The 15500-nt window shown below is 41.0% G+C and overlaps 1 protein-coding gene across 2 annotated transcripts in view; it reads right to left on the bottom strand.

The window, feature by feature from the left end:
- Positions 1-116: 116 nt before the first annotated feature.
- LOC108893295 (lissencephaly-1 homolog B) overlaps positions 117-15500 on the bottom strand; it is a 29629-nt gene continuing 14245 nt past the window's right edge. The window contains exons 1-11 of one of the 2 annotated variants that reach the window (XM_018691206.2): positions 14008-14215; positions 7495-7781; positions 6088-6172; positions 5896-5970; positions 5401-5607; positions 3509-3677; positions 3302-3404; positions 2860-3088; positions 1907-2008; positions 1660-1816; positions 117-1488 (exon numbers count right to left, since the gene is read on the bottom strand). In XM_018691206.2, the coding sequence (XP_018546722.1) occupies positions 1415-1488; positions 1660-1816; positions 1907-2008; positions 2860-3088; positions 3302-3404; positions 3509-3677; positions 5401-5607; positions 5896-5970; positions 6088-6172; positions 7495-7526 (1233 nt within the window). In that variant the 5' untranslated portion in view covers positions 7527-7781; positions 14008-14215 and the 3' untranslated portion in view covers positions 117-1414. Of the gene's footprint in view, positions 1489-1659; positions 1817-1906; positions 2009-2859; positions 3089-3301; positions 3405-3508; positions 3678-5400; positions 5608-5895; positions 5971-6087; positions 6173-7494; positions 7782-14007; positions 15454-15500 lie in introns of those variants that run through there. The other variant, XM_018691202.2, reaches the window with a different exon arrangement.

Raw genomic sequence — 15500 nt, 5'->3', positions numbered from 1 at the left:
AGTATCTGACCTCACTATGACACTTTGCGGTGGTAAATCCTGTCTGAGTCCCATCTGTCTGACTTCACTTCATCTCATTTCACCTCTCCTCAAAAGAGAGCACACAAACAGGTGACTTATATTTACAGAATTTTATTTCATTATGTTGCAAACAATGACATCCAGATATATTGATACACAACTTTTACTGTGCGTGTATGTGCATTTGTGAGTGTATGTGTATGTGTGTGTAAAGAGAGCAGTGAGACCACAGAAAGCAGAATGAAAATCCCGTGAGGGAGCCCTCAATGGGTTAACAAGGCAGAGATAGCGAGCGAGAGGGCACTGGGCGATTCTCTGGGGCGACATACACACACACAAACCTCATAAAAGGTGAGCAGACTTTTTCCTCTGTAAAACACACTTTTGCTATGGGGGGGGGTGTGTGCCTGTGCTCTCAGCAGCTTAGGGATCATTAAGGTCCTGTGAGTGTCTACTAGAAAGCAAGTTTGTTAAAAGAGATGAAGTAGTATGAATGAACACAGTGGGTGAGAAGCTTTGCCTCCTCTCTCTCTCCTCTGACCATCAGAGCAGAGACGGCGGAGAGATTCTCCTGTCGTAATATACAAACACACACACACTCACACCATGTATACACACATGTACACGTGCACTCGCCCACAGAACCTCGTGTGATTCAACTAGGGAGCTGCATCCTGCTTCATTTTTTGTTCTACAACTTATCATCATCATCATCATCTTCTCCTGGACAGCTTCCACTCATTTTCTCTTTTTACTTACTTTCCACACACCTTCTCTATCACCATCTGTGCAGAGACAGACGACAACAATGGAGGCATGGAGTAAAACATAACTAAAATAAACCTAAACCCCTTTTGACGAGGGGCGCCATTGGTTTTCGTGCACTGTCAGTTAACCAGAATCCACCTGCGCCAGCACACAAGGATATTTACCCTTTGACCCCGACAGGAAGTCATGACAACAGTATGCAAATTCGGCAAATTTAACAGTATACAATTTTTTTGTTTGATTCACCATGCAAGGAATACTTCTTATCTTCTGAGTGTGTTTATGTGTCAGAGATTGCGTGACATTTATTAAGCGTACCCTACATCCAGAATAATTTACATAAAAGGACAATAGTCATCTTAATAGGGCTGGACTGATGTAGGGGAGGAGGTAAGGAAAAGGGAGCAAGAGGAGGGGACGGGGGGAGAAGGTAAAGCGCCATGGTCAACTATGGTTTGGAGTGCGAGAGGTGAGGGGCTGGGCTGGGTGTCAGGACTGAAGGAAGAAGGCTGAGGTACAGGAGAGGGGTAGGGTAAGGTGGGGTATTAGGGCTGCTTTTGGAGTTTGGGGAGGGGGGTGGGAGGGGTAGAAAGCAGGAGAGAGAGGGCAAAAGATGGAGACAGTCTCAGCGGCACTCCCAGACTTTGACTGTCTGATCGACACTGCCTGTCACCACGTAGGGAGCAGTCTTGTGGAAATCTGTAAGAGCGGTAAACATTTGTTCAGGTGTGCAGCATTAGAGATAAGAACAATAATTTAAACAAGTTCATCACGAGGCTGAATTTAGTTCAATCTGATGCATATAGGGCTATGTTAGACGTCTGAGAAGTGGGAGATGCAAAATTATTTCCATTGATAGCTGTGTCTTACCCAGAGAGGTAACAAAGTGTTCATGGGCACACAGGGTCTTCATGCAGCGTTTGTTCTTGTAGTCCCAGATCCTAATGGTTTTGTCATCAGCACAGCTCACTATGAATCTTCCTCCCGGGTGAAACAACACCCCGCGCACCCAGTTGTCATGTCCAACCTGAGGAACCAAGACCAATCATCCACCACTCCCTTCGCTCATAGGCTGAAAACTGAGTCAGTCACAGAAACCATTGCTCAGATTACTCACCAGAGTCATAAGGCAGATGCCAGTACTGACATCCCACATCTTAATGGTTTTATCTCTGGATCCAGAGAGAAGGAAGGGGCCAGGCTTTCCACTCTTCTTGCTCTGTAAAACAGAGATACAGGGAAAGTGTAAGAAACAGCGATTGGCTGCATGAAAGAAAACAAAAAAAAAAGAGATGCTCTCCAAGAATGAAGTGGCAATTTTCAGCCATGATAGCAGCACAGTTCTGAGGATGGCAGTGTCAGTCTCTGGGTTGGTCAAATGAATTCCCTGACTTTTCACGAGGCACCAAAATCAGGTCAAAATCTTATTCTGTCCAATACTTTGCTTTCTGACTAAATACTTACAGAGCTAACATTTCCATCAGCTCCAGCTGTACTTTGTGTTTACTGCTACTTAGCAATTATTACCATGCTAACATACTAAACTATGGTAGCATTTAGCTCAGTGTAAAACTGTCCCTCAGTACAGCCTCACAGATCCATTAGCATGTCTGTAGATACAGATATAGAAATGCCATGTTTTTTTTGTTTTTTGTTTTTTAAATCGCACAACCTGAAGATACATGTGGTCATCTTGTCTTCAAACATTTTGACTGTTAAAACTGCTTTTACCCAACTTTATGATGTTCTATTTTAATTAAAATGAACACATGATGTGAAAACCTGATCTGTGTAGTCTATTGAGGTAAGTCTCCAAGATCCTGATGGCATTTTATCTTTTGTGATAAATTCAATTACTATCTGTGTCTATCTTCACAAAAGCCTCACTGGCCCTTCTGAAATAGTGCCTGTTCTGTTTTATGCCACAGTTTTATTTAATAAAAGAGCATTAATGTCAGTGCACATGGTTCAATTTTGGTATTAACAACTGTGGGAAAGCCTGCAGCTGAACCAAAGATACATAAACATCCTCTGTAGGCTGATGTCAGATCCTGTAGCAGCTGTATTTACCTCTGAGCCTGTGGCCTCCAGGATGGTGGGGTGAGCACTGTCAGGGGCCCAGGCGATACACTCTACCACATGTTCATGCTCCCGCAATTCAGCTTTGCACTCCTTGGAGGCAACCACCCAGACTCGCACTGTCTGGTCATTGGAGCAGCTGGCGATCAACGAACCATCCTGGTTGGGACGAACCATCCTCACCCATTCCCTGTGGCCTGTGAAGGTCTTCACACAGTACCTGTGGATGGAAATATTCTAAGTCAAATTGTGGAAGAGCAGCTTTTTAGCATAAATTAATTGTACACTAATGCTACAATATCAGGGATATAATTAAGATCATGGGAAGGAAGAATGAGAATATGCAGACAAAACAAATGTTCTACAGGTAAAATTACATCAATCTCAGGCACTATGAAAGCTTGTCATAATGAGAGTTGAAACAAGCACTTACCCAGTGGCCACCTCCCACATCTTCATGGTCTTGTCTCTGGAGGCAGACACTATGTGGTCACCATTTGGCATGATGGCTACAGAGGACACGTTGTGATCGTGGCCTGGACGACACAGTCAAGAGTTTAGCTATGTAACATGTTAGGTACACCACTTTTGCAGGTGCTCTTGTATGGTAACCGCCGTTAGTTCTGTAAACATCACTTACCATGCATTGTTCGGATGCACTCAAACCCCTGAAAGTCCCAGAGTTTGATGCTCATGTCAGCTGAACATGAAGCCAGCAGCTTTCCTGTCTGGTCAAAGGAGATGTCCTGCACAGAGTCTGTGTGGCCCTTCAGGGTTCGCTCAAAGTCCCCTGCCTCATAATCCCACACCTAAAATTAAAGACAGCAACAATCAGTCAGTAAGGCACTTCAATGTCACCCTCCCAAACTACAGAAGACAGCTGTATACCTTTCCTAAAGATAACATTTGACTATGAAATAGTTAAAATCGGTCAAATTTAATTAAGTCTTGTGACCTAACATGAACAGACATGATAGATTTTTTGACAGGCAGGAGCAAGTTACATAATGTGTTTTGACATTGAACTCAAGTATGAATACTGAAAACTATGCAGTCAGACATTTAGATAAAACACACACAAAACAAAAATTAGGTTATCCGGTGACACTGTTCAATAAAAAGTCTTAAAATAAAAGATGCACTGCAAGAGGAACAGATGTGTATGTTTCCCAAGGTGCTGTGCTCTGGGAGTGTTGCCTCTGACAACAAGTGCATCAGCCCATCTCCACACAGATGAGCAGTGACAAAGCAGAAAAAGAAACAGAGGAAAGAAGGGTAGCAGGGAGGGAGGGAGAGAGGGAGGGGGAGGATAAATGGAGGGAGCGGGGGCATGCTGAAGCAGAGGCAGTGAGAATAAAAAGAGAGAGCAGCCTCAGATCTGCAATACGGCTTTGATCTGAAGGGTCAGAGCTGCAGAGGCTATGTTGTGGTGAGCTGCAACACTCACTGATTTTGCTTATAAACGCTGCTGCATTCAGCCATCAATGTGCTTTAATACTCCTGCTACAGACACATTTTCAAAGCAGCGCTCAAAGATACTACATTATGTGAAGATTAGAAAAGAAAATTTCTTGCCATTTTCAGAGAAAACACAGGACCTCATGATGCACAAATTAATGCAAAATGTATCTGTGTGATAATGCTGTTAACTGCGGGACAAGGATCTGTTTTTTTAAGCTGAAAAAAAATTGACATCTTTAGGGCAGTATTGGAAGTAGGACTGTACATTTAAACAAATCTTGTTCATGAGTAATTATGCAATATATAAATATTCCATTTCCCACTGATACATCTGTACAGTTACAAACAGCCAAACTATATTTGCCAATTGTATTGTAGGTACACAAAGCTGGATTTAATATAATATACAAAAGTCCTGCAACACACTTCTTTGTTTACAATGTGTCAGAAAGGTATTGATTTAACTCTATGGGCATTCTGGAGGCTGCAGAGGTGTGGATTATATTGCATCAAATTGAATGGACTTAGAAATTACTTGTACTGCTATTAGTTTTATTGCTATGTTAGTAGTTAATACTTTAATTATCACCACTACTGTACTACTACTGTATTATTGGCATCACCTTACATATTATATGGAACCTGTGGTATGCTATGTTCTTCTCCCACTATTCTTTACCCCCTCTACCTCTCTTCCTGCCTTTCTCCTTAACCCAACCGGTCGAGGCAGATGGCCGCCCACCCTGAGTCTGGTTCTGCTCGAGGTTTCTGCCTCTTAAAAGGAAGTTTTTCCTTGCCACTGTCGCCTAGTGCTTGCTCATGGTGGGATTTGTTGGGTCTCACTCTATAAATACCTATTTTAAAGAGTATAGTCTATACCTATTCTTTATGAAAAGTGCCTTGAGATGACTTTTGTTGTGATTTGGCGCTATATAAATAAAATTGAATTGAATGAATGTGCTTTCTTTTACTACTGACATAAAGGTGGTTTATCAGTCTCATCATAAAGTGAACGGATTGTATTGTACTGTATCAGCTCAGTGTGTAAAGCCTGTTTGTAAACACACATACCTTGATAGTGGCATCCTCGGAAGCTGTGACCATGACAGAGAAGACAGGGTGGAATATGACACGCGTGACTGGAGCGCGGTGCCCGCTCAGGGCGTATCTCTCTGGGGGGCGGGGGATCCACTCCTTGGGGTCTCTCTTCTGACCCACAGATCCTCCGTGTGTCATCTCCTCTTTAGCCTCATTCAACTTCGACTCCAACTCCATCACCTGAGGCAGGATGGTGAGACAAGATGCACAGGAGCCATAAATTCAGAGACTGTGATCAGCAAATCCTTCATCTCACTGTCAATTTGTTAGTTCTGATTTTCTAAAACGCTGCAGAGATAACTTGTTTGAATTTACATATTTTTCTATAGGTGAGGGAGCATAGTGACACGTACTGACAGCTACACCCACAGCATTAGTACACCTTACACATGTGAATTTTACAGCATGTATGAAACATCTCAGGCAAATTTAAAATACATAATCACCTAGAACACAAATATTCCTTACCTTCTTCTGTAATCTGATGACCGAGGTCCATTTCTTTTCCAAAAGCCCTGCATACTTTTTATCTACCTCTTCATTCTATGAATAGAAAAAAAAGACACAGACACTGAGAGAGGGGTCCCTATTCCGCAACAATGAAAGAACACTTTTTTTTTGGTCTTTTGTTTTAACATTTTGGTGTACGTTGCTCCTTACCATATCTAACTCTGCCTCTTTCTTGAAGGTGGAATAGGCCTCCTCGTATCCATTGGAACGGAGATAATCAGCTATAGCCCGGTTTCTGAGAAAAAGTAGAATAAAATTGATGTTTTAAACAAAGTGTTAACTTGTCACCAATCACAGATTAGGTCCTCAAAGATCCTAGCATATTCACACTGCCAAGGGCTGTTTCATTTGATTATATCCAAAATGGTGATAAATGAATTCTAAGTGAGGTTATTATCTATTAACTCCACCTTAATTGAATTACTGGTTCCTCCTTAAAAGAGAGGAGACCACACCCTATATACCAGATGGGAGCAATGGGATTCATGTTTCATAGTCCCACCTTAAATGTCAGCAAATCTGAGTTAATGCCAGAAGAAATTACAGTCCTTCAGTGAAGAAAACAAAACGTTAGGACCGCATCACTGGGAAACTGTTTTGTGCTGCTGCTGCTGCTGCTGCTTGGAAACCAGAGACTCGCCACAAAGAGAGAACGCTGAGCATGGACGACGCAAGGACAGGGCAACCACAAGCACATGGAAACAACCTTAAACATGCAGACAGACTCGTCCACCAATACACACAGACGTATACACACAGAGAGTTATATAAATGAGTGGAACGGCTACTTTATGAGATGGAGGGTGAATATTTCATGAGTAACGGTGCTAAATTTAGGCTGCAGCTTTGGGGCTACTTTGAACAACCTATAATTGTAACCCTGATACAACTGTCTGTTACAGACTCTGAACATTAGACCACCACAGGCAACAGGATTTCCACTAGATTATCCCAATAAAATCCTTTTAAACCTCCACATAAACAGTTCAGATTTTCTTGACTATGAAGAGTGAGCCAAAGATGATTATATCTGCTGTGTTGTGTGGACTGGGGTGCACTGAACTGGGGTGCATACCAAATGATCAGCCAGGCAGATACCACAGCACAGAGCAGCTCACATTAACCAACCATCTTTTTTTTTTTAAGTTCCTCCTTCCTTTCCCATCCCCCTCTCTTCTTTGCTCCTGTCATGTGGGTTATGAAATATTCACAAAGTGGCTATCAAGTGAAGCACCTTGAAGCTCACATCTTGTCACATTTCCTCAGTGATTACACATTCTTGTAAAGGAATGCACTTTCTCACATCTGCATTAACCTCTTCTAGATGACTTAGCCCAAACAGCTGATTATATTCCACTGCTTTCTATTGAGAGGGAAAAACATGTGATGTACATCTGTGCTTGAGGACCAACTTCGAGGTATTGCTGAAAAGCCTACACATACGCTCACTTTGATGCACCTTTACACAAGCACTTAATGTGTGTTGCTCTACATGTCTGTTCTTGTTTGCATGCGTAATGAGCCTGCACACCCACATATTTACATCCAGGCACTCACAGTTCATCTCTTTGTCTCTGTGACAGCACCATGGTGGCTGCTGTTCTCTCCCTCTTGGGGAGGTGAGGGCGAGGCGATGCGCTGGGGGAGTCTGACTAGGAAGTGTGTGGTGGGAAGGTGTCTGATCCCTCAGCGATGTTTTTCTCTGAGACTCGGAGGTGGCGTAGAGAGTGCCACGCAGAGGGAGGTGAACTGGAGGTACTGCTGTCAATCAACCGTCAGGAAAAGGCTCCACGAGGATTCACAGGATGCCCGAATCTCACTCACTGATCAGACGTGCCCATCACCTGATGAAGAGAGAGGGGAGAGAGAAATGGGTTTTAAAAAACAGGAAGGGTGGCAAAGCTGTATATAAACACATATATTCTACTGAAAGACAAATTAGCGAGTAAAATCAGCTGACAGTTGCTTATGAAAGTAGGCTCCAAGACAAAAAAAAAATCTATTCTTCTAAGTTATGGAGTTAACAGTAACAACTTATAGTACCATTTATGTTTTAACAAGGCTTTGGTGAATGAAGCAGGGAAGCAAGAAAGTAGGGAAGAACAAAAACCTTTCATTAGACAATGATGGGAAGGAAGGGGAATAAAAACCATGCTAGGGCTGTATGTCATCTTCCTGTTCATTCATGCACTCATCCATGCATCTACAGAACGTTCACAGACCGTACCACCTTATATAAAACATCAACTAGTGGTGGCAGCGGCTGGTGGAGAATATCAAAACAATAACTTGTGTGATGCACCAACTGTATTTATGTAATCAGACATAAAATCCTGCGTTTGATCAAGTGCTCAGGTGGGATAAGCTGACAGCTTCACATGGAGGCAATCTGGATTTAGCCTTAAGAGATGGTAATTGGTATTCTGGCATGTTGAGCATACATAGTCAAAGTGTAACATGTTTTAAACCTTATTTTGGGGCAGAGTCACCAAGGTTTAAGTCTGACTTCTGGGACAACATGACCATCCCACCAGCCCAATAAAAGAGCAGAGATCAACAGAACACGCTTCAGAATCAAAACACACCACTCAGTGATTGTGAAGCTAATAAGGAATCGCTTCCTGAGCTTCAATACTGATGGCACCTGGGGCCACAATAGCACTAAGCTGCTTAGTGGCTAGACCAGACAACCTACAGCCTGTGCGTGTGTGTTTGTAAGTGATAGAGACCACAAGTCCTCCATACAGCTGACAGTGCAATGTAAAGAAGCGACTGGACGGTGTCTAACAGGATTAACCCCAGACACTAAGAGAGGACCTCAACAGCAAGCCGCCCTTGTCTGTATCATTGTCTGGTGCTTTGTTCTTGTCCATTCCTCTGTCTGTTGACAGCTGCTACTGCTGCTTCTAAACACAACATATTCCTTCAAGAAAATAAATAAATGAATGATGCTCAATTGGTAACTGGTCTTAACTTACAGGTTTTATCTCTATGTATTTATACTTAACAGATGAGCACTTGAGCTTTTCTTCTCAGTGGAAGCATGGCAGCAGCAGTGGACAACAAAACATTTAGCCAAGGACGCGCCTTAAGTGTCCTAGAAAGAACTCTTTCCTCTTTCCTGCGTGCAAACATGATGAGTGCTCTGAGCTGACAGGACAGAGCTAGTGATTTTAGCAGAGGAGCACTCTCAGCGTGGTTCAAAAATAGCCATTTGACCAAACAGACCAACCTCCAATCTCTTACGTAACTAAGACACTCTCAGTAGCCTCTGCACCTGCCTGAGACTCCTGTGCTTCACCAGCGACTGTAGGGAAGAGATGTTTTAAAGGCCCTCATAGATTTGAATAAACTCAAAACAGCATGAGGCCTGGTTTTAGTCAATAAAATGTTTGTCCAAGTCTCTATATTGAAGTTTTCAAACTCCAGTTATTGCACTGAAAAGCAAATGTGCAGTTATCTACATTCAGTGGGAACATGGTCAGAGAGTCACAAATCAAGAAGAAAGGTCCTGTCGATGTATCAGGTTTATCAAAGGGAAATGATGCAGGGTCTTTAGGGGTTTATGACCTGTGCCATTGTCTGGCTGCTCTCTCCTAAAAGGCACTGATTGCTTTCAATGAATCATAAACAAGATTCTACCAAAGGAAGAGGAGAGCCAAAGGGTTTGTAATATTGTCATAACTTATGTCTCTGTTGATGTGCAAACACAGCCTGTGGTCAGTTCCTGGTGAGAAATGAACACATATTTTGGTTCAGGACTTCCAACATTCAGATAAACTTTATTATTCCAGTGTGAAGTCACAAATTTCAACCATGTCACTTGCCTTCAGACAACATGATGGCCAGGAGTTTGGCCCTGAAAGGTTCCAACTGCCAAATATTTCGATGACTAAATAACCATTAAAGTCATCAGTGAAGCATAAATGTGAGTTTCTAAAATGTGAGGATTTGCTACTTTTCTCTGCTTAACTATCACTGTAAAATGAATATCTACAGACGTTCACTGTCAAACATATTGGGATGATTCTGTCATTACTGACATTTTATACATTAATCAATAAATTGTGAAAAATGACCGGCAGCCTCATGAATCAATAATAAGTTGCAGCTCTAACTTAGATACAAATACACAGAACACCATCATTAAAATAACCTGGCAGATCAACAGATAACAAGCTTATCCTCTAAGAACCACCGCTGTAATTGGTAATTAGTCTGAAGTGGTGTTCATACATTTTCACAAATGCCTGTAAAGTGTTTCCAAAATAGACCAGGTATATTATGGCCCAGTGTACGGGAGAGCATCGCCCCGACTGAAGGGCCTCAGTTTGATTGTGTGTTTGTGAGATAAGGTGACATATCCTTGAGCAAGAGACTTAACTGACCTCTTCTTTCACCTGAGGCACAATGACCAGCCCGACCTTGTAAGCATAACAGAGGGGGAAAGACAATTTTCCTTTTCTTCCTGCAGTATTTGAATACATTACTCAAGTTTGAAAAGCACAATGACACAGCACTAGCCTGTCTGAGAACATCTATAGAAACTTTAATGTGGATTAATTTGATGGAAATTCCAGTAGAGACCTGCAGAAATAATCATTTTTGGACACAAATTAAGTTAACTGGCTGTCAAACAGACAGCCATGGTGATAAAATGAAATATTCAGGCAAGCTGCAGACAGCAGATAACCTGAAATGAATTTGAAAACATTTGAGAAACAAATTTAAAATTCATAATTTCAAACACAAACAATAAGAAGATTAGATGTTATAGCTAATTCATGGGCCTAGTTCTTAAAATGCACAGATTGTTCGACTTTCTGTGGATTCATATTGTGATAATATGATGGCATTGTGTTAACATCTGACAAATTTCTGCTGTTTAAAACAATGATTCAAAATCAATCCTTTAGACAAACTTGCAAACCATTTTTAACGTACATGAGTTTTGTCAAATTTAAATTTTAACAGTTCACTGTATTTCTCATCAATTTAATTACTTTGTGATTTTGTAATACGGGTATCAATCATGTTGTCCAGCCCAACCTTTTATGACTACTAATTCAGTCCAGTCTTTCTCATCGCCAGCGTTTTGAAATCTCAGTGTGTATAAATCCTAAAAGAAAACATCTTAAAAACTAAAATAATAATGTCTTTAATATTGAGAAACAATCTTATGGTATGTGACTACCTGCATGCATCCCTGTGGAAGCCAATGAGCATGTGCACAGCATGATCACCTTTAATTTACCTGTTGGTGAGGAAGACTGACTCATCACTAAGAGATGGAGCAGCCTCCCATCTCCCAGCATCCACTAATGATCACAGAACAGGCATAACAACTTACATGGTTTAAAGTGTGAAATGTAAAAAGGTGAACAGATTACCTGACTAAGCTCCCATCAGGCTACAATATCAGACCATGACGTCAATTCTGCCTCATCTGTCCTTTTCAGAGCACTGAAATGTTTTCCTCTTCAGCACAGAGCCACGACCAGTTAAACATCATGTACGGCTGTGATGTGTCACAGACTTTAACTTTGTTCTCCAAATGAACAACACTTATCAATCCTGGCAAAAATACCACCTTCTCTAAAATTGTTGAGAAATGTATTTATAAATGTAATGTTGAGGAAGACAAATTAACTACAAAAATGTTCACCACAGTTTCTTTAAGTCCTGGGTGATGTGTTCAGTAAAAGTATAAAGACCAATGATATTCCATTTACAATGACACGATAGAAAACAGAAAAAACAGCAAATCCTTACACTGGAGAAGCTGAAACCAGAAAATGGATGTTGATCTTGTTTAATAATTGACTTAAACAATCAAGTAATCAAAACTGTGGCCGACTTATTTACTTGATCAACTAGTTGATCAATTAGTTGATCAACTAATCAACTGATAATCTAATTCTTTGATGGGCACTTGTCATTATGTATATTCAAATTATTCAGTATAAAAAAAAGTTGGTGGAATAACCATTTTTACATCATGATTAGAGATAGAGCCAGAGGACATACATGTTCTGACTCACAGTTATGAAAGGATCATTAAGTCTTGAGTCAAACCTGCCTTGTCTTGTTTTCATGCATGTTAATATTATTTCTTAAAAGCAGGAGTAATTTACAGGGGAAAAAAGCAGCAGAACTGAATTATAGGAGATAATCAATATAAACACAATCACAATCCAAAAAGGCAGTGAAACTAGCCATAGGCATTAATTCTGGCTCCATTTCAACCTTTCAGTCATCATGCTCTGTTTGTGTCAAGCTGTTGAGCAGTGCACCTCCTTTATGGGTGACCTTCAGGCCAAAACAAGTCCCTGCTGGCACAAACTGACAAGGCAATGTTTGATTACAAATTAAACAGCAGGACCAAGGAGATTTTTTTCCCCTTTAACTGGCCTACAGCACATCATTACCTATTTTCTTAAAATCAATAACATCTCTCCATACCAGGATTTATTATGATATTAAATAAGTAGTTTATTGTCCCACAATAAAAACACTCAGTTCAAAAGTTGCTCAACCTTTATCTAAAACATACTGCATGTGTTATCATTGCCAACTCTCAGGAAAGACAGGCAAGACAGTGACATGATATCGAAATATAATAGCATGACCATTGATGTTCCACTTATATATGACATATTGCACTTTAATAAGTGTAGTCCTTCTCATACAGAGGATAGGCAGCAATTCAGGTAGAAAAATAGCAGAATTAAGACCTTAACTGCACTGTCAACAACACCACCACCTCACTGAATCTCAAAACATGTCGTAGGTAAAACCTTGGGATGATGAAGCACTTTGAAAAATTGAGCACATGTAATAAATCTTTACATCCTGAACGGTTCATAACCTTTTCTACAGACTCGGGCCTTCACATTTAATGCTATGTACTAGCAGCTATTAGGCAATTAACAGGCATTTTGTTAGCTAGTGAAATTCAGCTTATAAGGCAGTTTTATACATCTCAAGTGAAATCTGTACACGTTAGCCTTGTTCGTTATCATTTCGTGCTGATCCTATGTCAGTCTCCACCCTGATTCTGAATCGTCAAACCTGGGTAGATTGCCTTAGGGGAGATTGCAGCATGCATTAAAAACAACCCAAATCGGCTAAGGACTGCTTTATTTTATATAGAACAGGTCTGAGTTCAAAATCTGGTCCGGGTGACGTCTTTCCAAGCTTCGATGGCCACAAGGGCAAAGTTGCAGCAGTGGCTCAGCAACGCCCTTTCCTTTCCAGCTAACATTAGCTTAGCACGATAACGTACGCGTTAACAGGAGCTGTCAGTTTGAGCAGACTAGATTTATGCTACCACACAGTCATCATACCAAAACACACAAAGGGCGTTGGTCCACGCCAACAAGTCGCCGAGCAACACAACCCACCGTTGAAAATAAATTAGCGATTACCAGTTAAAACGTATAAGAGAATAGGATATGCAACCCAAGTTTAATTGTAGCTGATATTCGCCACTACAAAACAGTACTGGCTTAACTGTTACTGTATAACATTATTCGCATGGATTAAATGGTTTCCACAACAATGGTTTTGATTTAAAATGTAGCATTTGATGTAAGCATTTTCTAGCAACATCACAATGATAGCATCTCGCTGTAGAAAACAGAATAGCAAGCTGACAGCACTTAAATTAGCACAGTCGGCTAACGTACCACGTTAGCTCGTCCCCACAGAACTTCCAGAAATAGTCGGGGCTAACGTTAGCCCAATGTTCAGCTAGGTCCCACAACAAGTGTCTCGGCATAAGTCACGCATTGACCGAGAAACGCAGAACCAGTTTGAAAATAACAATCACATTCAGCACAGTTCAGTAATATCACCGTCCGATTTTCTTGACGGCCAGGCTCTAAATCGATGCTCTTGTGAATGTCAACTTTGCCACCTAGCTTAGCTTAGCTTAGCTTTCGGCCTCTCCGCCATTTTGAGATCGGAACGGGAGAGCGTAGACACTGCAGGCAATTCGTCGTCAAAAATAACAAGTCTTTCTAAGTGCCAAAACAAAAATACAGGCGAGCGTAGAAACTATTAACTTACCCCCTGACATATGGTGATTCTCATATCCCCTTGACTGGTCTGAGCATGCGATGGGAAAGTCTGTTTTTGATGTGGTATTGTGACTTTTCACATCACCCGGCACGGCCACAGATTTCTCTCCTCTTTGGTACCACCGCATTCGCCCCGGCCCCAGCTAACGGTCGCGATTGGATATCGGCTGCGCGCACGTAGAGGTGAGCGGGAGCGCGCAGCGTGCACCTCTCACACTTGTAATTAAAGGGAAAACACACTGTAGGCTTATTATAAGTTATATACCGTGCGTTGTTTTTATTATTATGGAAACAAGTTTGAATTTGAACAGTTTTAATTGTAAACTAGTTTGTTATTGAAATGAGAAACAGGATAGACTGTAGTGATGATGACACACCATGAAGCATAATGGAGCAACTCCATAAAACCATAAAATAACACAAAATAATTTCACACTAACTGTATGGGTTTTCAGATTAACAGTTGTAAGCTAACTTGCAATTCACCAAGTTCACAGTTAATTGCAATTTTATATCAGTGGACCAACAAAATGTCGATAATAATACCAGTCCAAACTGTAAAGCTTTGATTTCCTGATTAAGGAGCCCTTCAGACACCACTAATGTGACTTCTTGTATATTTAAGACATATGATGCCCAGATGCTTATTGTTTCTCTACAGTCACCTGGACATTAATGGCAACAATGTGTTAAGTATAATGGTCAGTTTATACACACAACAGTCATAGAGATTATTTTATTATTCAGGAATAGACAAATCATCTGTTATGTTCTGAGAAGTGTTAATGGCACAAGTGCGAAACCCAGTGGACACACAGGGGATTGCAAGACAACAGCACATCATTTAAAAATCTAAGAAATCTGGACTTTTAGTATGCTGATTCTATCATTTTTCTCAGTAGAAGTTGGCCTAAACATACTGTGCTTTTACATTAATCTAACAGTATGGTCATTAATTTCATTTGGAGTGCAGGGTTTATGCATTTTTCTGACAGAAAGGAGGAGAGTTATACATGTTTGCCACCAAAGTTACAGCCTCCAGAGCTCATTCATAGATTCCATATATTTCAACAAGAGCTGTATCATGGCTGACCTATAGAAGAGAAAGCCTCCTTCAATGTCTAGTCCTTCACAGACAACAGCAGAAGAAACTGTCTGCACCTGTCTGTTCCTTGGACATAGTTGTTGTTGTCCAAAGGATAACCTCTTTATTATTACCAGCAATGTTCCCAGCTTTCCTTTGCCATTGTTGCTCTTTGTCCACGGTCATTTTCAGAAAACACAAATGTTCTATTGTCAATAGCCTGTTCAGTTTTGTTGTCCTTTGTGTGCAGTTCTCAAGTCTTTTTGCTTTAACAAATGATTTTCCAGCTCTTCCACTTGAACCTTATCCTTTCCCTTCATCTCAGTCCTCAGGTCTGCAACTTCTTTTGCACTAGAGATAAAAGAAATAACACATACCCTTTCATCAGAATAATCATC

This window comes from Lates calcarifer, linkage group LG20 (genome assembly GCF_001640805.2).
Source record: "Lates calcarifer isolate ASB-BC8 linkage group LG20, TLL_Latcal_v3, whole genome shotgun sequence".
Taxonomy (NCBI): Eukaryota; Metazoa; Chordata; class Actinopteri; family Centropomidae; genus Lates; species Lates calcarifer.
Note: the sequence above shows the minus strand (reverse complement) of the source record. Positions and strands in the feature narration are given on the sequence as shown.